We start from the raw sequence: 25,433 nt of genomic DNA, 5'->3' as shown, positions 1-25,433 counted from the left end.
TTATTGAACATATGCATCAAATTGTATGTGTAAACGGCTTGACAAAAATGGTAGCAGAAGGTGAATGTTGAAGTTTTGTTGCGTACAGTACATATCCAGATGATGCTGTGTTCCATTTTGCCCAATGACACTGTGGGTGTGTTCGAGGTGTTAGGCTTCACTCATCATCTCCATCAACATTCCCACTCTGATATGCACTCAAACACATGCTCAAACACACACACACACACACACACACACACACACACACACACACACACACACACACACACACACACACACACACACACACAGGGTTACTGGAAGAGTGTCTTCAAGTAGATTGGTCTTGTATTGCCTCAGTGTTTACTAACAGGTGAACATGGCAACCTCTAGCTTTTTATAGTGTATCTGTGAGTAAACAGATATCCACATTAATCCCAATCTAGAGAGTCAAATCAAATGTTATTTGTCACATGCTTCATAAACAACAGTGAAACGCTTCCTTACCGGTCCATTTTCAACAATGCAGTCTCTGGGTTTTGCCTGGATTTGTTTTTAAATATCCATCCTACTACACCTCTGTCTATTAAAGGCTGATGCTATAAATCTCACTCCAGATCTCTGATTGCTTGACTTGAAATTTACCAGATCAGATTGAAACAAATGCTGCAGATTAAGATGTGCTGTAAAATACAATACGATAAAAGCCACAAAGGAAATGCCAGGTTAGATGTCATATTAGACATACCCAGACTTTATAGGCACCAGAATGTGAAAATCAAATATGTCGTCATCATGACAGTAGTAGTTATTTATTATTTCCTTCTGAATGGTTTTCATAGATGGAGAAAAAGACGGAACAATTCTCTCTCCATACCTACCAGATCACCTTCTACTATATTACCAATATATCAATGGTAATATATAATATATATTTTCATCTAACATGGCTCTGATTGGTTGTTTTCCTCAGGTAAAGGATGACATCAGCCTTTCAGAGGGCAGCACAGTGGATCTGAGGAAGCCAGGGGAGGAAGAGGATGAGTATTCGGAGATGGCCGAAGAGACCATGGATCCTGACAACTGCTTCCCTGATGGTAAGCTTATCCATCCTTTATTTAATCAGGTGAGTCCCCCTTGAGATTCTATTGGTAAGCGGGCGTGGTTTCGTAATCCACTTATGACACCATGTGTCAATAAGGAGAGAGGACACCATTATGTTTTCGTTAGAACATCTTTGCTAAAATGAAACTGGTAGAGAGCATTATGGGTACTGTAGTAATTCATGCTAAAGTACATCATGCCATTATGTACAGTAGCAGAGATACTAATCTCTTTTTCAAGGGAGCTCTGGCGCAAGAGGTATAAGCATAAACAGTCATGCAGCTTAATATACTGTATACATGCACTAATAATACAGTATACTGCAATGGTACATAAGTAAAAGACAGGTAAAGACAGGTAAAGACATGTAAAAGACATGTAAAAGACATGTAAAAGACAGGTAAAAGACAGGTAAAAGACAGGTAAAAGACAGGTAAAAGACAGGTAAAAGACGGGTAAAAGACAGGTAAAGACAGGTAAAGACGGGTAAAAGACAGGTAAAAGACAGGTAAAAGACAGGTAAAGACGGGTAAAGACGGGTAAAGACAGGAAAAGACGGGTAAAAGACAGGTAAAGACAGGTAAAAGACAGGTAAAAGACAGGTAAAAGACAGGTAAAAGACAGGTAAAAGACGGGTAAAAGACGGGTAAAAGACAGGTAAAGACAGGTAAAAGACAGGTAAAAGACAGGTAAAAGACGGGTAAAAGACAGGTAAAAGACAGGTAAAATACAGGTAAAAGACAGGTAAAGACATGTAAAGACATGTAAAAGACAGGTAAAGACAGGAAAAGACGGGTAAAAGACAGGTAAAGACAGGAAAAGACGGGTAAAAGACAGGTAAAAGACAGGTAAAAGACAGGTAAAGACAGGAAAAGACGGGTAAAAGACAGGTAAAGACAGGAAAAGACATGTAAAAGACAGGTAAAAGACAGGTAAAAGACAGGTAAAAGACGGGTAAAAGACGGGTAAAAGACAGGTAAAAGACAGGTAAAATACAGGTAAAAGACAGGTAAAGACATGTAAAGACATGTAAAAGACAGGTAAAGACAGGAAAAGACGGGTAAAAGACAGGTAAAAGACAGGTAAAAGACAGGTAAAAGACGGGTAAAAGACGGGTAAAAGACGGGTAAAAGACAGGTAAAAGACAGGTAAAAGACAGGTAAAAGACAGGTAAAAGACGGGTAAAAGACGGGTAAAAGACGGGTAAAAGACAGACAGGTAAAAGACAGGTAAAAGACAGGTAAGCACATTTAAGGAATATTATTTAATGTAATATTATCAGCAGCATTATTTTCTATTGTTTGGGAAAAAAATCAGATTTAGACATGAGGTTCATCCGTATACTGTATGTGGAAATGGAAACAGAACAGAAACATGTCAAACACGTCAATGAATGTGTTTCCATCATACTTCAAATGTGTATATTAGTATGTCATGATAACTTTGCAGTCCAAACTAAACATTTGTATATTTTTAACAGTTTATGTTAGTATAGGGTTTGACTCACTCTCTCTGTGAGCCCGAATCTAAACATTTATTTGGGACTATCCAAAATGGTTGGCTTTTGCTTCAAGTGGAGGCCATTTGATATAAAACATTAAACAATTAAGTGACATTTCAAAGGGTAATGGCGCATTAAATTGAATGTCCTGTGTCAGCAGAGATTTGAAAAGGCGTGTCAGGCACAAAATGGACTCTAGTTAATTTGATGATGACTGACTCCCTGAATTCAATTTGGTCCCAACTAATCAACCCCCTCAGACCTTCTGAGGTAACCTAGTACGCTGGACCAATCACGTGATGCCTCCGAGACAATCGTGGTAATTCTCTGTACACTGAACCAGTCAGCATTGGCTGAGTGTACATTGAAACGGTCAGCATCGTTGGAGGTTGTTCTAAAAAGCTTTCGACATGTTTATTTTATAGCGGTAACATCATTACTAAAGGTCTGGTAATTGTTGAAAAGTACAGTGTTTTTAATCTAGATTTGATTAGGGGATCACACTCTTTGATTACACTTACACTGTGGTTGTGAAGTACTTTCATTCTAAGTGTTTCTGGGTTCAATGAACAAGAGGTGTTTCCTGAATGCTGACACTGATAGGTAGTCATTGATTAGAGTGTGAATTGTGTATGAGGCATCATATTACCATGTGTACGTGTTCCTTCGATTACACAGGAAGTCTCCGTAGAAAAACAACCAGAGCACCATCACTACTTTAATAACGTGGACTACAGTAGAGGCTGAAACCCTCTATTCCTTTCAGAGTACTACCTCAGAATGCTAGTAAACTCAAAGGTGTGGGTGGTGGATAGTTCTAATCAGAGGACTCTATTAAGGTTACGTCATAATATCCTAAATGCAAACCTAATGGTTTGATTACCTCACCATGGAAACCCATTTGTGTTCCTTGGACGTGACCGGGACTCTGATCCCACCAGTACCGCAGGCTCTTAGTGACACTGATTTATTATCAATCATATGATACTCACGGTAGACTTAGCCACGGCCTGTTTGTTAGGTGTGGTGCCAACACAGAAGCATGTGCACCCTGGAAAGCCCAAAAGGGCATTTATAAACCGGGTGGTTCCAGCCCTGAATGCTGATTGGCTGAAAGCCGTGGTATATCAGACCACCCGTATACCACAGGTATGACCCAACATTTATTTGTACTGCTCTATTTACATTGGTAACCAGTTTATAATAGCAATAAGGAACCTCTGGGATTTGTGGTATATTGGCCATATACCACACCTCCTCAGGCCTTATTGCTTAAATATAGTATAGTTAAGCCCAACACAAGCATGTAGTAAGTTGTGATTGTGTATCTACACCTTCAACACTAAGAACACTACATGTTCCTGTGCTTCCCCAAAATGGGAATGGGATGAAGCAGAAGTACTGTCACTGGAGAGTAGATGAAGAGCTGTTACATGGCCATATTTCACACTGTTCTGGGTGGCGTAAGAAAGACAAAATGGTGGTGTTCCGCCATAAAATAAATGAAAACAGATCAATCCCGGAGCTACGTACTGGGACGTTACAGCTGCCTATCAATTCCTCTGTCTCTAGCCTAGTGTGGGGCTTTTCACCAGACAGGAATAGCACAGCAGAATAAAGTCAAATGGTGATAATTGTTGTTGCTGTTGTTACTGGATTTAACCATTCAACAAAAGTTGGTTAAAGCGAAAAGAGACTGACACCTAGGCTACATGGCTGTTGCCTCCCTGTTGAAAGAAACATGGAGTAGTTTAGGTTCAGGTTCAGCAGGGTCGTTTCACAGCTAGAGGAGGTAGCGCTAGCATTGTAGTTTGGCTGGGGGCAGGCACTTTATATACATGAGGACCATTGTTTACATTTGAGGCATGCGCTTGGGGCAAGCTCATGTCACATTGGTTTTGTCTCTATGTCTCCGTGCCATGACTAGTGGTTTTTCATACAAAATGGCCGCCAACCTAACAAACCACAACTCTCTGGACTTTTCTAACGATAGCTCGAGGGACTAAATCATTAGAGGGACGTTACTAGGGCTGGAAATTTCCAGGGGGCTCACAATGAAATATCACAATACTTAGGTATTGCAATACAATATGTATTGCGATTCTCAAAATTCGTACAATTAAAATGATTCTTTATGTATTCTTTATGTATTGCAAGCCGATATTGCTCACTATATGTCTGCTGCAGAGAGACGAGAGAGCATGAGAAAATTTATTTGATCAATCATGGAAATGAAAGTGCTGAAAACATGTTGGCTCACTATTTAAAAAGAAGAAGGAGAACAAGCTATAGGATGAAAAATACCAGCATTTTGCCGCAGGTAAACCTGACTAGTGCTAGCTAATGCTGCCTAGCAAAATAAAACAAACCTATATCTTAATATCTTCCAAAATAAGTAACTGTATCGATTTCCAGACCATCAATAGACTTTACAGTAACTGAGCTAAACGGACAAACTGTAAGAAGAAGGCCTGTCTTCACCCTGCGTTAAGTTTCTATCCAGCTCCCTCAAGCCGACGTGTACTCAAACATGCACAAGGTTATGCGGGCAATTCATGGCGTTTTACACTCAGAGATGAGAGGTAGCAGCATTTCAACACAAGATATTTGCATTATTTGTACTCTCAAAGAACAAAACAAAAAAAGACATCCCTTAGGAAATGCCTCTACTCCGAGGTCTGACCGTATATCGACCGGATGATAACTGTAAATGCCTTGTCAAAGTCAATAAAACCTCTTGATTTCTTGTTGATGGCCATTAATTGCTTGGCAGATGTCAGTGCCAGGGCGCTAAAACGTCCGCGGTTTCCAAGAAAGAGCCTGGGATCATCGTTAGAAATTGAGTTGCAAGTGGTCCGTTACCATAATCCCATCATTATTAAGTTTACAGGCAATAAATTCATTTGGACGGGGGGCTCAGATGACGGTTATGGAGGAGCTGGGTCGACTCTGCGGCCATTATGGGTTGACGGCTCAAATGCGATTTCATAGCAGCCAGCCTCAGCCATTGTTCTGGCTGGAAAGCTTTTAAAGAGTAATTGATACCAGGGAATATGTTGCTCCAAAACCATAGTCGAGATTAGCAAGGACACTCGGTCCTTATCCTCCTGGCTAGGCTGGAGAGCTAGTATAAAGTCATTTTTAAATTAGGCAAGTCAGTTAAGAACAAATTCTTATTTTCAATGACAGCCTAGGAACAGTGGGTTAACTGCCTTGTTCAGGGGCAGAACGGTAGATCTTTACCTTGTCAGCTCAGGGATTCAATCTTGCAACCTTTCGGTTACTAGTCCAACGCTCTAACCACTAGGCTAAGGTGTGCTAGCTAGCTAGCACTCACATGGGCTATGATCTCTGTAAGTTCACTACTTCCTGTCATTACTTCCTGTTTTATGTGTATTAAGATGAGTTCGCAGAAATACTAATTGAATCATTAAATTAATGGGTAAAATGTTGGCCTTGGATACATATTGGGAAAAAGAGACATTGACATTACAGTACACTTGTCAAACACTTCCATTCTCTCTCTCTCTTTAAAACACTGATCAGTCAATAGAGTAGCCATTTGCACACCTACAATGTAGTAGTCATTCTCTTTTTCTGTCTCTCTTTATCCGTCTATCTCTCTCTTTCTTTTTCTCTCTCTCTCTCCCCCAGTATGCGTGCGCCACTTCCAGTGCTGTGACATCCAAACCACGGCGGGCCTGGGCCAGGCATGGTGGCGGTTGAGGAAGACCTGCTTTCAGATCGTGGAGCACAGCTGGTTCGAGTCCTTCATCATTTTTATGATCCTGCTGAGCAGCGGCGCTCTGGTAAGCAGCGTGCATGCTGGGTAGGGGTGGCGGGGGTCGGGTCGGGCAGTCGGCCCTGCCTGCTGAATGGTCAATATGCCAGGCCAGGCCACTCAGTGTGGGGTGAAACAGGGGATGACAGAGATATCCAACAAGGACAGTTCCAAAGGGGTTCTTCCGCTGTCAACATAGGAGAACCCTTTTGGTTCCAGGTAGAACCATTTTTAGTTCCATGTAGAACCCTCTGTAGAAAGGAACCTGGAACCAAAAGGGTTCTACCTGGAACCAAAAGGGTCCTTCAAAGGGTTTGCCAATGGGGACTGCCAAAGAACCCTTTTTGGTTCTAGATGGCACCTTTTTCTTCTTCTAAGAGTGTAATATGCTGTAAGTAGAGGCTTCCGGCTGTGTGTGATGCTTAGGAATAATCTCTCTGATCATACAAGTTGTTTGTTACCTCATCTCTTTTTTTATTGCTCTTTGTCTCCACAGTTAATGATTTACTCTAAGATCCAGGCTATTTAATAAGATAATAATAAGATAATCTCATCAAATAGGTTAGCCAATAGACTGCTCAAAATCCCATATTTGATGTCGGGAGGATGCTAACATGGATGGCCGACTCTTGATCAGCTTTTGTGATGTGCTAACCTTGGCCTTAGGTTGTAATAACACTAACACTATGATGGCCGTTATTTCCATGAGCCCTTGTACAGTATTTCCTAGACAGCACCCTACAAGCCTCCAAGGACTAACTCTAAGACCATTTGTTCCAGGATGCAGCTCACAAACAAGGTCAATCACTCTTTCACCTGCTATTACAATCTAACACCAAGGTTGGCAGGCATGAAGTGCCCAACATAGTAGAGCTAGCTGAGAATGTCAAGCAGGCGAAATTGAGATAAGACAAATTGTGATATATATATATATATAGTATAAAAACATTGAAAACAAAGTGTCTATTGCAATAAATTGGGCACACAGAAACAAGGAATGATTGGTTGAGGTGCAGCTTTTCATTGCATCTGCCTGGGCCCTTTCACTCCTCATCGTCCTCAATTTCCTCCTCCACAGTGATGTAGTGCATGAACAGATATGCAGCTGAGAGGAGTCAGATCAATGATTAGTCAAGCCTTCTCCGCTCTCCTCCTAATTAGCAGTGGATTGGTCGGAGCGTGCCCAAACCTCAGCTGTGCTACCAGTGCCCCCCCCCCCCCCCCGACCCCTAACCCGTTTTCCATCCACCCTCCTACTCCTCAATCTCTGTCCAAGCAGATTGTTGTTTCTCCTGGGCCTTTCCCTGTCAGTGTGGGCATTCTCCTGGGTATTGCCCGGTGATGGGTATGCAGGCTAAGCCTGCGTGGCGTTAATTTAGGGTGCATGGCGGCATACCTCATGAGAGTAAAGCAAAAGGTTTCCGATGACGACGACGCGTCTAGCTAGAGAGTGCTCTTGTTGCTCAGCAAAAGCACTCCATTTTGTTTATTTTCCTCTGATAGCACTTTCCTTCTTTTACAGAAAAGCATGCAGAGGCATATTCCATGTGTGCGGCATGTTAGTCATTATGATAAAGAATAGATACTGACACAGTGATGAATATTCCTGTTGCTTTACTGTGCAATGTGTGTGTATTATGACGAAGGTATAGTTAATGACACAGCCTGTATCGCCTGCTTATTATGTTGAATCTATAAATATCATCACATTTTTTTATGTGGGTTAAGCCTGACGAGGACATTTGGTTTGAAACGTTAAACAACGGGAGCTTTCATCAGTGTGTGAGTATCTATTATTTCCTGAGTTTATTTTTGTACCCAGCAGCCACAAGTCATTGGATGTGCGTACGGTACATTATACAATACTGGACATTTTTCAACTCAATGTTCCTCATTCTAGAAATGTTATCATCTGTAAAGACCCTTTGTTGTTCTCATTCAACTTTATTATCTGAGTAATAACTGTGATGCAAAAGGCCTCAATCAATTATTATACACTGATGCATACTGTATAAATATATCATTTTTCCGGTTGTGAAATAAAATCACTGAAAGGGTTTCATGTAAAAATAGCATGTGGACTTCCCTCATGGGTACATACTGTTACGAAACCAGAAACTAGCCTACTGGGTTTGCTGCACTCGTTATGTCTAGGGGTCTTAGGCCCAGCTACATGGTCTGTAACCTGACTCATTATGTCTAGGGGTCTTAGGCCTAGCTACATGGTCTGTAACCTGACTCGTTATGTCTAGGGGTCTTAGGCCTAGCTACATGGTCTGTAACCTGACTCATTATGTCTAGGGGTCTTAGGCCTAGCTACATGGTCTGTAACCTGACTCGTTATGTCTAGGGGTCTTAGGCCTAGCTACATGGTCTGTAACCTGACTCATTATGTCTAGGGGTCTTAGGCCTAGCTACATGGTCTGTAACCTGACTCATTATGTCTAGGGGTCTTAGGCCTAGCTACATGGTCTGTAACCTGACTCGTTATGTCTAGGGGTCTTAGGCCTAGCTACATGGTCTGTAACCTGACTCATTATGTCTAGGGGTCTTAGGCCTAGCTACATGGTCTGTAACCTGACTCGTTATGTCTAGGGGTCTTAGGCCTAGCTACATGGTCTGTAACCTGACTCATTATGTCTAGGGGTCTTAGGCCTAGCTACATGGTCTGTAACCTGACTCGTTATGTCTAGGGGTCTTAGGCCTAGCTACATGGTCTGTAACCTGACTCATTATGTCTAGGGGTCTTAGGCCTAGCTACATGGTCTGTAACCTGACTCGTTATGTCTAGGGGTCTTAGGCCTAGCTACATGGTCTGTAACCTGACTCGTTATGTCTAGGGGTCTTAGGCCCAGCTACATGGTCTGTAACCTGACTCGTTATGTCTAGGGGTCTTAGGCCTAGCTACATGGTCTGTAACCTGACTCGTTATGTCTAGGGGTCTTAGGCCTAGCTACATGGTCTGTAACCTGACTCGTTATGTCTAGGGGTCTTAGGCCTAGCTACATGGTCTGTAACCTGACTCATTTTGTCTAGGGGTCTTAGGCCTAGCTACATGGTCTGTAACCTGACTCGTTATGTCTAGGGGTCTTAGGCCTAGCTACATGGTCTGTAACCTGACTCGTTATGTCTAGGGGTCTTAGGCCTAGCTACATGGTCTGTAACCTGACTCATTTTGTCTAGGGGTCTTAGGCCTAGCTACATGGTCTGTAACCTGACTCATTATGTCTAGGGGTCTTAGGCCTAGCTACATGGTCTGTAACCTGACTCATTATGTCTAGGGGACTTAGGCCTAGCTACATGGTCTGTAACCTGACTCATTTTGTCTAGGGGTCTTAGGCCTAGCTACATGGTCTGTAACCTGACTCATTATGTCTAGGGGTCTTAGGCCCAGCTACATGGTCTGTAACCTGACTCATTTTGTCTAGGGGTCTTAGGCCTAGCTACATGGTCTGTAACCTGACTCATTATGTCTAGGGGTCTTAAGCCTAGCTACATGGTCTGTAACCTGACTCATTATGTCTAGGGGTCTTAGGCCTAGCTACATGGTCTGTAACCTGACTCATTATGTCTAGGGGTCTTAGGCCCAGCTACATGGTCTGTAACCTGACTCATTATGTCTAGGGGTCTTAAGCCTAGCTACATGGTCTGTAACCTGACTCATTATGTCTAGGGGTCTTAGGCCCAGCTACATGGTCTGTAACCTGACTCATTATGTCTAGGGGTCTTAGGCCCAGCTACATGGTCTGCAACCTGACTCATTTTGTCTAGGGGTCTTAGGCCTAGCTACATGGTCTGTAACCTGACTCATTATGTCTAGGGGTCTTAGGCCCAGCTACATGGTCTGTAACCTGACTCATTATGTCTAGGGGTCTTAAGCCTAGCTACATGGTCTGTAACCTGACTCATTATGTCTAGGGGTCTTAGGCCTAGCTACATGGTCTGTAACCTGACTCATTATGTCTAGGGGTCTTAGGCCTAGCTACATGGTCTGTAACCTGACTCATTATGTCTAGGGGTCTTAGGCCTAGCTACATGGTCTGTAACCTGACTCATTATGTCTAGGGGTCTTAGGCCTAGCTACATGGTCTGTAACCTGACTCATTATGTCTAGGGGTCTTAGGCCTAGCTACATGGTCTGTAACCTGACTCATTATGTCTAGGGGTCTTAGGCCCAGCTACATGGTCTGTAACCTGACTCATTATGTCTAGGGGTCTTAGGCCTAGCTACATGGTCTGTAACCTGACTCATTATGTCTAGGGGTCTTAGGCCCAGCTACATGATCTGCAACCTGACTCATTATGTCTAGGGATCTTAGGCCCAGCTACATGGTCTGTAACCTGACTCATTATGTCTAGGGGTCTTAGGCCCAGCTACATGGTCTGTAACCTGACTCATTATGTCTAGGGGTCTTAGGCCCAGCTACATGGTCTGTAACCTGACTCATTATGTCTAGGGATCTTAGGCCTAGCTACATGGTCTGTAACCTGACTCATTATGTCTAGGGATCTTAGGCCCAGCTACATGGTCTGTAACCTGACTCATTATGTCTAGGGATCTTAGGCCTAGCTACATGGTCTGTAACCTGATTTGATGTGTGCTTAAATGTGAGACATAAGCATATGCGACCAGGTGTTCAGTGCTTGTGCCCAGAAGACCTTATACCTCAGGTCCAGGGCCAGCTCAGTCTTGACTCCCATTGTCAGCCAGTCCAAGCAGATTATTATTTGTTCAGATGGTGACATACAAAAAGAAAACTACAAGGAGGCATGCCTAAACTAAAGACTCAATTGCCACCTAACAAAGCCAGCAGCCTCACAGCCATGCCAGCTGGGACACTGACTGACAATCACCTTAATTGGCAGCACGTCTGTGCAAATAAAGGCTTGGCTCAGCATCTAAACCAGTTGCTGCTGCCACCTGGGGATGGAGTGTGGAAGTGTATCCTGGTAGTGTGTCTGTCCTAACACTAACCTTCCCCCACATCATAACAATACATACTGCCAGTTTCTAGTGATTAGAATAAGACACTGATACACACAGTCAGTATGTATGTCATTAAGATACTGCATTAATATTGCTATGGTAAGATTGATTGCCGAGTGATTACGAGACTAGGGACGTTCCATAGAATTACAGCATGAGACTAATTGCCTATTGACTATTTTAAAAGCCCTAATCATGGCTCGTCTCCCCATGTGTCTTTTCGAAGGCCTTTGAGGACATCTACATCGAACAGAGAAAAGTGGTCAAAGTGGTGCTGGAGTACGCCGACAAGATCTTCACCTACATTTTCATTCTGGAGATGCTCCTCAAGTGGATTGCATACGGATTCAAGAAGTACTTCACTAACTACTGGTGCTGGCTGGATTTCCTGATTGTGGATGTAAGTGCCATGTTTATTTCCAAACCCTCAGACATGATGTTGAGACGATGAGGTCATTTGCTAAAACGGCGGCCCACTTCACTTGATTGTGTTTTATAATCTGGTCAGACGCGATCAATCGATCTGTTTGTCGCATGCATTCTGAAAGCTCTGTGACTTGGACAATGTGGAATCCTGATTTGTCTTGTCTTACTCTGTCAATAATAGTTTTCCAACACATTGAACATTATTGAGGCACTTCACTTTCTGGATGGCTTGGCTGTCATGCCAGACAGTCATAGGGCCGGATTCAGAAAAGCCTAATCCCAAATTAATAAGGATGCTGAATGGAGAATATTGTCAGGGAATCTTAATTTGTATGTGGGAAAACTGCTCATAATGTACAGTATGTACAGGATTGGGCACATTTCTGGAATGCTCACCGACCTACTGCTGTTCTCAAAAACGCTTTGTCCAATCAGTGCAGCCCTGTAGCGAGTCTAGCAACACCACAATCCCCTGGGTTCATACGTCACTTATTTGTTACCACTTTATCCTCGGGGAGAAACATGAGAGCTGAGTTCACGTCAGTAGTTTGGACATATTGGTCTGTGGCAGAGAGTCTTTAGGCAGAGAGAGAGCCTTGAGCAATTAGTGTTTGCTCTCTGCACACAGACACACCGCACAAAGGGAGGGAGAGAGATGGCAGGGGGGAAGGAAGAGAAAGAGTGGTGGAGTGGGAGAGGGAGGAGGAGAGAAGAGAGAGAAAGAAAGAAAAAGAGGCCAGAGCTGACTAGATAGATGTAAACAGCATTTTTTCCCCAGGGAAATTTCTCCGGCATGGCTTCATGTTTTACCATTGCCATGCAAACTACCAAGTCAATACATATTCCCCTTACACAGCTTGTTGGGACTATTTCTAATGATAGATGATACCTTTATGCATCTTTTTTTTAGGATGTGCAGCAGATGTTGTTCTATGTAATCTGCCATATTGCCTGTGTTTCTTCAGCGCTTATCATTTCCTTTTGTTCATGTAAATTGTGAGACGAAGTGAATTGAAAAGATAACCAAACATGGAAATCAAAATGATCATGCCTTCCTATTGTACACGGAAGTAACGGAAATGTGACGGTGGATTCATACCACTGGTGGTGATGTGCAGTTTCCTCCTGAGTGATTCAATATTCTAAATTCCTGATCTAGATTTGGAGGGGAAATCACAATGTGTACGTGTGCTTGCTGAATCTTCTTTAAACCCCCTCACCGAAGTGTTATAATTCATACCGAAACAGTATGCGTAATGCCGAAAGGTCTCCAAGTGCTGAAGTACCAAACCCTTTTGGCAAGAAGATCACCAGTGGGTTTACTCCCTCTGTCCATCTCTATGTGCTGTGCTGATCGTGTTCAACAAAGGTGTTGTGATGTATTAATTTTCTTACACCCCAAGGCATAAGAGCACAAAAAGCCCCTGCTCTTGAATCAGTGATTCATTTAAACAACATGACGAAGCACAGATGTCTGTGAACCTTGGAGAATCATTTCAGTAATTTATCTGATTGTGGTATGAGTCTCAGACAGTGCATGGAGGGCAGTTGAATATTAATTTGTGAGGGGCAAAAGGGAATTCAAAACCACCCACTTTACTACATTCAAGTTTGCTTGTGTAAAAACCTGTATGTATTGGATCAGTCTGTACTACATATTTAAAAGTAAGTAATTTGATTCACTGTTGGCAAGATATCAGTGATTGGCCTGTTGACCAGTGCCGTCAATGAAGAGCAAATTGGCACCCACGAGTCCTCAGGACCCTGTGAGCATTGTGGTGGCCCGGTTTGCCGGCATAAGGGTGAGGCCCAATCTGACCCCTAAACACCACCACTGACCGTACACAGTAGACACCTAGAACTGTAGTTTCTGGTTGGCTTTGAGGTTGGCTTTTGATTGACCTCTCTTCCTCTCTCTCTTACACAGATCAAAGCAGAAGATTTGTGACCATTCTATGTTCTGCTATGAAATAACCGAATTTTAACATTATATCCCCTTGAATATTAAAAGGACGACCTCGATGCTCCCACTCTGGGTTGACTTATAAACCCTTAACATAGTTGCTAACCGGAGGGACTTGCCAGAGTGGTCCAGTGTTCCTTTTCAGGTACTGTGTTGACATTTCTTTGAACAGTTTGTGGCAGCCCCCCTAACCATGTGAGTACTTGCCCTTTCTTCATCCTCCTAGGTGTCTTTGGTGAGCCTAGTGGCTAACACGCTTGGCTACTCGGACTTCGCTGCCATCAAATCACTTAGAACCCTCAGAGCTCTGAGGCCGCTAAGAGCACTGTCCCGATTTGAAGGCATGCGGGTAAGAGTCATCTCTCCGCTCTCTTTTCTAACTCATCAACTCCCTCACTCCTGATGTCTTCGAACCTTCTCATCTGTCACACTCTACCTCTGTTGCCACCCTTTCTTTTCCTTACCAGAATTTTCAGTTTCTTTTTAGAATACTCATATCTCTTCTTATGGTGTTATAATGCCATCAAATCCATGAATTGCTCATCTCTTAATTCTCCAGCTAACGCCACTAATCCCTGGCCAATCTTTCCCTTGGAGCCAAAAGTGGCAATATTAGCACAAAGTGGCAATATTAGCACAAAGTGGCAATATTAGCATGAAGAGCTAATTATGTTTTCATAATTACCCTCAACTCTCCCCTTAGCATGACATGACTACATCATTATCCAGATTATCAATTTGATCAATTTGGATAAGCTTTATTTCGTATTAAGCTTTATTTTGTGGTCTTTTTTTTTTTTTTTACCTCAACCTTTCATAGTGAAATCATTATTAGGCCCTACATCACCATTTAGGAATCATCAAAACAGGTAACATATACCAAATGTTTACACCATATTTAAGTTAGAACAGAAAATTGCCTATTGTCATCACATCATTTCCAATCCTTGACAGATACGGTAGGGTCTGAAATTATTGACACCCTTGAGCAATAATGACTGTAAAAAATAAATACTTCAAATACTGAGTATGCTCCAAAAAAATAGTGAATTTATATTATTTTATACTAATTCAATTGCTCAGAGAATGATTTTGTTTAATAAAAATATATATAAAAAAATCTCAAAAGGTAGGGGTCAAAATTGACACATTCTTATGAATAAAGTCGTCAAAAGTTGAGTATTTGGTCCCGTATTCTTACCACGCAATGGCTACATGAAGTTTGTGACTCTACAAACGTGTGGGATTTATTTGCAGTTTGTTTTGTTTGTGTGTCAGATTTTGTACCCAATAGAAATCAAATCAAATTTGATTGGTCACATACATATGGTTAGCAGAGTAGAAGCACAAACATTTCGCTGCAAACTTAGGACCCTGTCTTACAAAGATAATTCTTAAAAATCCAAATAACTTCACATATCTTCATTGTAAAGGGTTTAATCACTGTTTCCAATGCTCAATTAACCATAAACAATGAATGAACATGCACCTGTGGAATGGTCGTTAAGACACTAACAGCTCACAGACGGTAGGCAATTAAGGTCACAGTTATGAAAACTTAGGACACTAAAGAGGCCTTTCTACTGACTCTGGAAAAAAAAGAAAAGAAAGATGCCCAAGGGTCCCTGCTCATCTGCGTGAACGTGCCTTAGGCATGCTGCAAGGAGGAATGAGGACTGCAGATGTGGCTAGGGCAATAATTTGCAATGTCCGTACTGTGAGACGCCTAAGACAGCACTGCAGGGAGACAGGACGGACAGCTGATCGTCCTCGCAGTGGCAGACCATGTGTAACAGGATCGGTACATCCGAACACCACACCTGCGGGACAGGTACAGGATGTCAACAACTCCCCGAGTTACACCAGGAACGCAAAATCTCTCCATCAGTGCTCAAACTGTCCGCAATAGGCTGAGAGAGGCTGGACTGAGGACTTGTAGGCCTGTTGTAAGGCAGGTCCTCACCAGACATCACTGGCAACAACGTTGCCTATGGGCACAAACCCACCGTCGTGGACCAGACACGACTGGCAAAAGGTGCTCTCACTGACAAGTCGTGGTTTTGTCTCACCAGGGGTGACGGTCGGATTCGCATTTATAATAAGAATATATACATATAAATATATGGATGGGCAATGACAGAGTGGCATAGGCAAGATGTAATAGATGGTATGAAATACAGTATATATAGCCAGTGGGGGTCAGTGCCGTTTAAGATGAGGGAGGAAAATGTTCTTTCATGTTTCTGTTACAGCACATTGGATGACTCTCATTCATATTCCATTCACCTAGTTCAATGTAACAGCAATAGGTTTAAGCTACTACATGATACTCGAATTGTCCCCTATACCCATCATGAGGTTGCTACAACCTAGCCTATGAATGAACGTTTACAACATAGGTACACACAGATCGAGAAACAAATTTGAGGTGACACACAGTGACATTCAATACCGCCTTGCACACTCTTAACTGCATTATCTGATCTAGGGTGTAATCATTAGTCCAACAGTTGCAAACTAGAGTTTCTATTGAACAAATTCAGGTATGTTTATCCCTGTTTTGTTCCATTTGCTTCTGTTTAAGAAACTTTTTTTTCAACAGAATCGGAGGAATGAATACACCCCTGATCACGCGTAAACAGAGTTCACTCTCATAACAGCCACTTTGTATTCCTTCTCTTCTCTTCGCTTGTGGACTTCAATGCACAACACATAAGCTGTGTTTGACCAGCCGGAAAAAAAAACTTGCCATACCATGTCATAACCGCTACACACAGCCTACATCGTTGTCCCCATATTAGCTAAAGTATCGTCCTAGTCAACATAGATAATATAACTAATGCATTAGTAAACCTGCTACAATCATGCAGTAATGTTACAATGCATAACGTTAACTAACTCACTTGTGTACATCGTGCTGGTCCGTACAATTGACCTTATTTTAGCGCCCAAAAAAAGTAATACCATATAATACCATAATATCAATACCATTGTAAAGCACAATTTCTCCCCTTTCCGAAAAAATCAATGACGAGACCTTCATGATGCCCATCTCTGCATGATTCAAGAAGGCAATGAGCTCTGTCGGGTCTTTTTAAAAATGGTGGGTGGGGAAGTGAAACCTATTGTGTGATAGTAAGAAGGAGAGATGTTGTGTGGGGAAGCTGCGTTTTTCATTCGATCTGTCCAACTTATCACCTTAAAACCTCTCAAATGTAAATGTGTCATTACATACCTATTTGAAGAGTTGTGTCAAATTTGAAACAAGTTTTTAAGGCGGCGCTAAAGTTATCTTCAGAAGTGAACAGCGGCTTTTGAGAGTCACGATGGCTTGCAGTGATGAACCAAGAAATGACGAGGTATCCCCCTTACCCTGTCCCTGTCCCTGTCTTGTTTTTAAATGGTGAGAGAAGTGCTACACCTGGTGGAGAGAGGCTGTAAGACAGATAATTAGTTGATTTATGCGTGCTGTACGTTACGTCATGACACATCACAATTTAACGTAGTGTCGGAGGGGTCCGTTTTTTTAATAACTTTTCTCCAGTACTATTGAGCCATTACCATGTCAATCAATGCTTGAATAGAAACATAGTTCACACCCAAGATTTTGATGTCAACACAGTTGCTATAGTCCCATTAGTTTTCAGTGCAGCCTCATTTGAATATCGCGGTTGCGCAAATTTGTACAGAATGAGGTTAGTCACCGTTAGTCAGTTAGCAGTTACACCGGTGGGCCCCGGTGGCAATAAATTAATAAAACCAAGAGCTTACCTTGACTTGGAAGAGTTCCAGTGTTGTGTTGGATAGTCATTGCCAGATAGATAAAATAGCTTCCCTTTGTTTGAGTAACCAAACTAGCCAGCTGCATTTGCTAGCTAAGTAAATTAAACTAAAAGTGAAAAATAAATAAATGACAATCTCTCTCTCTCTTGCTTCTTCTAGCTATGCACTGCAGTGCTAGCTAGCTGTAGGTTATGCTTTCAGTACTAGATTCATTCTCTGATCCTTTGATTGGGTGGACGACATGTCAGTTCATGCTGCAAGAGCTCTTATAGGTTGGAGGTCATCCTCCGGAAGTTGTCATAATTACCGTGTAAGCCTATGGAAGGGGGTGAGAACCAAGTACTTCCTAGGTTTTGTTTTTAAGTCAATATACGAAGAGGAGGACGGAAGCTAGCTGTCCTCCGCCTACACCATGGTGCTACCCTACAGAGTGCTGTTGAGGCTACTGTAGAGCTTCATTGCAAAACAGTGTGCTTTAATCAATTATTTGGTGACGTGAGTATATTTAGTATAGTTTTATCTAAAAAGGATAACTCAATGTTTAACCATTTGTATGAAATTCACTGAAGAGGATGGTCCTCCCCTTTCTCCTCTGAGGAGCCTCCACTGGTATATACATATGAGATGAGTAATGCAATATATGTAGACATTATTAAAGTGGCATTATTAAAGTGACTAGTGATCCATTTATTAAAATGTCTGATGGCCTTGAGATAGAAGCTGTTTTTCAGTCTCTCTGTCCCAGCTTTGATGCACCTTTCGTCCAAGATTGGATAGCAGTTCAGAGGTCTTTTGTCCTCGTCCTGTCGTGTCCCGTATATATATATATATTTACAACTTTTTTCACATTCATTTTTTTTTTTTTTTTCATAAACTCATCTTCAAAACACTCTCCTGCAACCCGCCTCACCAATTTATATTTATAAAAAAGTATTATTTACCTCAGAACTGTGGTCCTCCAAGAAGCTAGCCGGAGGCTCCAGGAGGCTGGCCAGAAACTAGCCAGAAGCTAGCCGGGAGCTAGCCAGAAGCTAGCCAGAAGCTAATCAGAAGCTGGTTCAGAAGCTAGTTAGCTTCTTTGCTGGCAAATCGTTGGTGTTCAGCTAACCACGGTTTGTGGTCATCGGCTGTCCTTTGGCTCGAGAGTCTATCGCCAGTCTTGTACGGCGCAGCGCAGCGCGGCTCGGAACATACCGGACCAGTTTTTCTCTCCATGTCCCTGGATTTCGACCGCTGGCTCTGGACTTTCATGCCTGGATCTCACAGCTAGCTAGCTGCTATCCGTGTGACTATCGGCTTTCGTCGATTCCGGAGCAAACATCAATTGATCCGGAGCTAGCCAGCTGAAGAGTTCCATCGATCGCTCCTGGGCTGCAGTCACCTATCCGGACCCGTTTTGCTGCCTACGCGGAGCCCCACCGGGCCTTCACAGCTGGACTGCCGACGTTGTCTACCCGAGGGAGTTGTCCGGCTGGCTCCTCCGTCGCGACGTTGCCTGGGCGCCCATCTGCGGCCTGCTAGCCGTTGGCCTTCTTATCGGCTGCTATCTGAATAGACAATCTGACAATTTATTTCTTTATTTTTTATTATTATTATTATTATATATTTTTTGGGGGGCCTCTATAACTATATCTATTGTTTTTATTTTTGTTGTTGTTGTGTGATTTGGATTAATCCCCTCTACCACAAGGAACCCCACTAATCTATTGACGGAACGCAAGAGGTGGCTAATAACAGACCTCCATCCTATGCTAGCTTGCTACCGATGGCCTGGCTAGCTGTCTAAATCGCCGTGACCCCCAACCAACCTCTCCACTCACCGGACCCTTTTGATCACTCGACTAAACATGCCTCTCCTTAATGTCAATATGCCTTGTCCATTGCTGTTCTGGTTAGTGTGTATTGGCTTATTTCACTGTAGAGCCTCTAGTCCTGCTCACTATACCTTATCCAACCTATTAGTTCCACCACCCACACATGCAATGACATCTCCTGGTTTCAATGATGTTTCTAGAGACAATATCTCTCTCACACCTCTGGTGATGTAGAGGTGAATCCAGGCCCTGTAGTGCCTAGCTCCACTCCTATTCCCCAGGCACTCTCTTTTGACGACTTCTGTAACCGTAATAGCCTTGGTTTCATGCATGTTAACATTAGAAGCCTCCTCCCTAAGTTTGTTCTATTCACTGCTTTAGCACACTCTGCCAACCCGGATGTTCTAGCTGTGTCTGAATCCTGGCTTAGGAAGACCACCAAAAATTCTGAAATTTTTAATCCAAACTACAACATTTTCAGACAAGATAGAACTGCCAAAGGGGGCGGTGTTGCAATCTACTGCAAAGATAGCCTGCAGAGTTCTGTCTTACTATCCAGGTCTGTACCAAAACAATTCGAACTTCTACTTTTAAAAATCCACCTCTCTAAAAACAAGTCTCTCACCGTTGCCGCCTGCTATAGACCACCCTCTGCCCCCAGCTGTGCTCTGGACACAATATGTGAACTGATTGCCCCCCATCTATCTTCAGAGCTCGTGCTGCTAGGCGACCTAAACTGGAACATGCTTAACACCCCAGTCATCCTACAATCTAAACTTGATGCCCTCAATCTCACACAAATTAACACAAATGAACCCACCAGGTACCTCCCCAAAGCCTTAAACACGGGCACCCTCATAGATATCATCCTAACCAACTTGCCTTCTAAATACACCTCTGCTGTCTTCAACCAAGATCTCAGCGATCACTGCCTCATTGCCTGCATCCGTAATGGGTCAGCGGTCAAACGACCTCCACTCATCACTGTAAAACGCTCCCTGAAACACTTCGCGAGCAGGCCTTTCTAATCGACCTGGCCGGGGTATCCTGGAAGGATATTGATCTCATCCCGTCAGTAGAGGATGCCTGGATATTTTTTTTAAATGCCTTCCTAACCATCTTAAATAAACAGGCCCCATTAAAGAAATTTAGAACCAGGAACAGATATAGCCCTTGGTTCTCCCCAGACCTGACTGCCCTTAACCAACACAAAAACATCCTATGGCGTTCTGCATTAGCATCGAACAGCCCCCGTGATATGCAGCTGTTCAGGGAAGCAGGAAACCATTATACACAGGCAGTTAGAAAAGCCAAGGCTAGCTTTTTCAAGCAGAAATTTGCTTCCTGCAACACTAACTCCAAAAATTTCTGGGACACTGTAAAGTCCATGGAGAATAAGAACACCTCCTCCCAGCTGCCCACTGCACTGAAGATAGGAAGCACTGTCACCACTGATAAATCCACCATAATTGAGAATTTCAATAAGCATTTTTCTTCGGCTGGCCATGCTTTCCACCTGGCTACTCCTACCCCGGTCAACAGCACTGCACCCCCCACAGCAACTCGCCCAAGCCTTCCCCATTTCTCCTTCTCCCAAATCCGTTCAGCTGATGTTCTGAATGAGCTGCAAAATCTGGACCCCTACAAATCAGCCGGGCTAGACAATCTGGACCCTTTCTTTCTAAAATTATCTGCCGAAATTGTTGCCACCCCTATTACTAGCCTGTTCAACCTCTCTTTCGTGTCGTCTGAGATTCCCAAAGATTGGAAAGCAGCTGCGGTCATCCCCCTCTTCAAAGGGGGGGACACTCATGACCCAAACTGCTACAGACCTATATCTATCCTACCATGCCTTTCTAAGGTCTTCGAAAGCCAAGTCAACAAACAGATTACCGACCATTTTGAATCTCACCATACCTTCTCTGCTATGCAATCTGGTTTCAGAGCTGGTCATGGGTGCACCTCAGCCACGTTCAAGGTCCTAAACGATATCTTAACCGCCATCGATAAGAAACATTACTGTGCAGCCGTATTCATTGATCTGGCCAAGGCTTTCGACTCTGTCAATCACCACATCCTCATCGGCAGACTCGAAAGCCTTGGTTTCTCAAATGATTGCCTCGCCTGGTTCACCAACTACTTATCTGATAGAGTTCAGTGTGTCAAATCGGAGGGTCTGCTGTCCGGACCCCTGGCCAGCTCTATGGGGGTGCCACAGGGTTCAATTCTTGGACCGACTCTCTTCTCTGTATACATCAATGAGGTCGCTCTTGCTGCTGGTGAGTCTCTGATCCACCTCTACGCAGACGACACCATTCTGTATACTTCTGGCCTTTCTTTGGACACTGTGTTAACAACCCTCCAGGCAAGCTTCAATGCCATACAACTCTCCTTCCGTGGCCTCCAATTGCTCTTAAATACAAGTAAAACTAAATGCATGCTCTTCAACCGATCGCTACCTGCACCTACCCGCCTGTCCAACATCACTACTCTGGACGGCTCTGACTTAGAATACTGGACAACTACAAATACCTAGGTGTCTGGTTAGACTGTAAACTCTTCCAGACCCATATCAAACACCTCCAATCCAAAGTTAAATCTAGAATTGGCTTCCTATTTCGCAACAAAGCATCCTTCACTCATGCTGCCAAACATACCCTTGTAAAACTGACCATCCTACCAATCCTCGACTTTGGCAATGTCATTTACAAAATAGCCTCCAATACCCTACTCAACAAATTGGATGCAGTCTATCACAGTGCAATCCGTTTTGTCACCAAAGCCCCATATACTACCCACCATTGCGACCTGTACGCTCTCGTTGGCTGGCCCTCGCTTCATACTCGTCGCCAAACCCACTGGCTCCATGTCATCTACAAGACCCTGCTAGGTAAAGTCCCCCCTTATCTCAGCTCGCTGGTCACCATAGCATCTCCCACCTGTAGCACATGCTCTAGCATGTATATCTCTCTAGTCACCCCCAAAACCAATTCTTTCTTTGGCCGCCTCTCCTTCCAGTTCTCTGCTGCCAATGACTGGAACGAACTACAAAAATCTCTGAAACTGGAAACACTTATCTCCCTCACTAGCTTTAAGCACCAGCTGTCAGAGCAGCTCACAGATTATTGCACCTGTACATAGCCCACCTATAATTTAGACCAAACAACTACCTCTTTCCCTACTGTATTTAATTTATTTATTTATTTTGATCCTTTGCACCCCATTATTTTTATTTCTACTTTGCACATTCTTCCATTGCAAATCTACCATTCCACTGTTTTACTTGCTATATTGTATTTACTTTGCCACCATGGCCTCTTTTGCCTTTACCTCCCTTATCTCACCTCATTTGCTCAGATCGTATATACTGTAGACTTGTTTATACTGTACTATTGACTGTATGTCTGTTTTACTCCATGTGTTGTTGTAAATAAAGGTGAAATAAATAAAATAAAAAAACTGTACTGACCTCGCCTACTGGATGGTAGCTGGGTGAACAGGCAGTGGCTCGGGTGGCTGTTGATCTTTTTGGCCTTCCTGTCACATTGGGTGCTGTAGGTCTCCTGGAGTGAAGGTAGTTTGCCCCCGGGTATGCGTTGTGCAGACCGCACCACCCTCTGGAGAGCCTTGCGGTTGTGTGCGGGGAAGTTTCCTTCCCAGGCGGTAATGCAGCCCGACAGGATGCTCTCAATTATGTATCTGTAAAAGTTTGTGAGGGTTTTAGGTGACAAGACCCATTTCTTCAGCCTCCTGAGGTTGAACAAGGGCTGTTGTTTTGTGTCATTTTGGAGTCACTTTTATTATAGATAAGAATAAAATATGTTTCTATACACTTCTACATTAATGACGATGCTACCATGATTAAGGATAATCATGAATAATGATGAGTGAGAAAGTTACAGAGGGTCAAAGATGTGCTAACCTCTCACCATTACCAATAACAGAGGAGGCTGTCTTGGGCACAAAACATTCTGAAACACAACCAAAATGAACTCCAAATGCATCCAACATGTCACAAGATTTATATAGTCATTAAGTGCTAGGATTATGAGAGCAAATACTAAACTTTTGATTACGTTTTTAATAAGAATCTTTAGGGGTGTCAATCATTTTGACCCCTTCTTTTTCTGAGAGAAAAAAAGTATTACATTTTTTTTGGGAGCATGCAATATATCTCACTGTTTGAATGATTTATTTTATACAATCATTATTGCCTGTCTTTATCAAGGGGTTTCCGTTAAAAAGCCCAGTTCTCACTAAATCAATGTTGTTACAGCATTATTACACAGGAATATGGACACATAATTGTAAAGTGTTACCAGAAAAGCTAATAAATATAGCAGTGTCATGCATGCCCATACTTCATGTACAGTTGAAGTCAGAAGTTTACATGCACTTAGGTTGGAGTCATTCAAATCAGTTTTTCAACCACTCCACAAATTTATTTTTAACAAACTCTAGTTTTGGCAAGTCTACTTTGTGCATGACACAAGTCATTTTCCCAACAATTGTTTACAGACAGATTATTTCACTTACAATTCAAGTGGGTCAGAAGTTTATATACACTATGTTGACTGTGCCATTAAACAGCTTGGAAAATTCCAGAAAATGATGTCATGGCTTTAGAAGCTTCTGATAGGCTAATTGACATCATTTGAGTCAATTGGAGGTGTACCTGTGGATGTATTTCAAGGCCTAACTTCAAACTCAGTGCCTCTTCGCTTGACATCATGGGAAAATCAAAATAAATCAGCCAAGACCTCAGACAACCAATTGTAGACCTCCCCGAGTCTGGTTCATCCTTGGGAGCAATTTCCAAACACCTGAAGGTACCACATTCATCTGTACAAACAATAGTACGCAAGTATAAACACCATGGGACCACACAGCCGTCATACCGCTCAGGAAGGAGACACGTTCTGTCTCCTAGAGATGAACGTACTTTGGTGTGAAAAGTGCAAATCAATCCCACAACAACAAAGGACCTTGTTAAGATGCTGGAGGAAACCGGTAGAAATGTGTATATACATCCACAGTACAACGAGTCCTATATTTACATAACCTGAAAGGCCGCTCAGCAAGGAAGAAGCCATTGCTCCAAAACTGCCATAAAAAAAGCCAGACTACGGTTTGCAACTGCATATGGGGACAAAGATCGTACTTTTTGGAGAAATGTTCTCTGGTCTGATGAATCAAAAATGTTTGGCCATAATGACTATCGTTATGTTTGGAGAAAAAAGAGGGAGGCTTGCAAGCAGAAGAACACCATTAGAACCGTGAAGCACGGGGGTGACAGCATCATGTTGTGGGGGGGCTTTGCTGCAGGAGGGACTGGTGCACTTCACAAAATAGATAGCATATTGAGGAAGGAAAATTATGTGGATATATTGAAGCAACATCTCAAGACATCAGTCAGGTAGTTAAAGTTTGGTCACAAATAGGTCTTCCAAATGTACAATGACCCCAAGCATACTTCCATAGTTGTGGCAAAATGTCTTAAGGACAACAAAGTCAAGGTATTAGAGTGGCCATCACAAACCCCTGACCTCAATCCTATAGATATTTGTGGGCAGAACTGAAAAGTGTGTGCGAGCAAGGAGGCCTACAAACCTGACTCCGTTACACCAGCTCTGTCAAGAGAAATGGGCCAAAATTCACCCAACTTATTGTGGGAAGCTTGTGGAAGGCTACCCGAAACGTTTTTCCAAGTTAAACAATTTAAAGGCAATGCTACCAAATACGAATGGAGTGTATGTAAACGACTGACCCACTGGGAATGTGATAAATAAAAATTTATGCTGAAATAATTCATTTTCTCTACTATTATTCTGACATTTCACATTCTTAAAATAAAGTGATGATCCTATCTGACCTAAAACAGGGAATTTTTACTAGGATTAAATGTCAGGAATTGTGAAAAACTGAGTTTAAATGTATTTGGCTAAGGTATATGTAAACTTCAGACTTCAACTGTACATAATACGTATACTTAGTATGTAGCATTTCCATTATCTCATTCCAATCTTTGTATCCTTTCTCACATCTTTACCTGCCTGTGATACTGCTTTACAAGTTGTTTCTCACTTCTGGCA

At 42.7% G+C, this 25,433-nt stretch overlaps 1 protein-coding gene across 2 annotated transcripts in view; it reads left to right on the top strand.

Moving 5' to 3' along the window:
- LOC139420201 (sodium channel protein type 3 subunit alpha-like) overlaps positions 1-25,433 on the top strand; it is a 173,617-nt gene that overhangs the window by 133,614 nt on the left and 14,570 nt on the right. For both annotated transcript variants that reach the window (XM_071170029.1, XM_071170030.1), the window contains exons 18-21: positions 956-1,079; positions 6,242-6,396; positions 11,582-11,755; positions 13,971-14,093. In XM_071170029.1, coding sequence (XP_071026130.1) covers positions 956-1,079; positions 6,242-6,396; positions 11,582-11,755; positions 13,971-14,093 — 576 coding nt within the window. The remainder of the gene's footprint in view (positions 1-955; positions 1,080-6,241; positions 6,397-11,581; positions 11,756-13,970; positions 14,094-25,433) is intronic.

Source organism: Oncorhynchus clarkii, chromosome 11 (genome assembly GCF_045791955.1).
Source record: "Oncorhynchus clarkii lewisi isolate Uvic-CL-2024 chromosome 11, UVic_Ocla_1.0, whole genome shotgun sequence".
Lineage (NCBI taxonomy): Eukaryota > Metazoa > Chordata > Actinopteri > Salmoniformes > Salmonidae > Oncorhynchus > Oncorhynchus clarkii.
The sequence above is the reverse complement of the archived record's forward strand: the minus strand, read 5'-3'. Positions and strand labels throughout refer to the sequence as shown.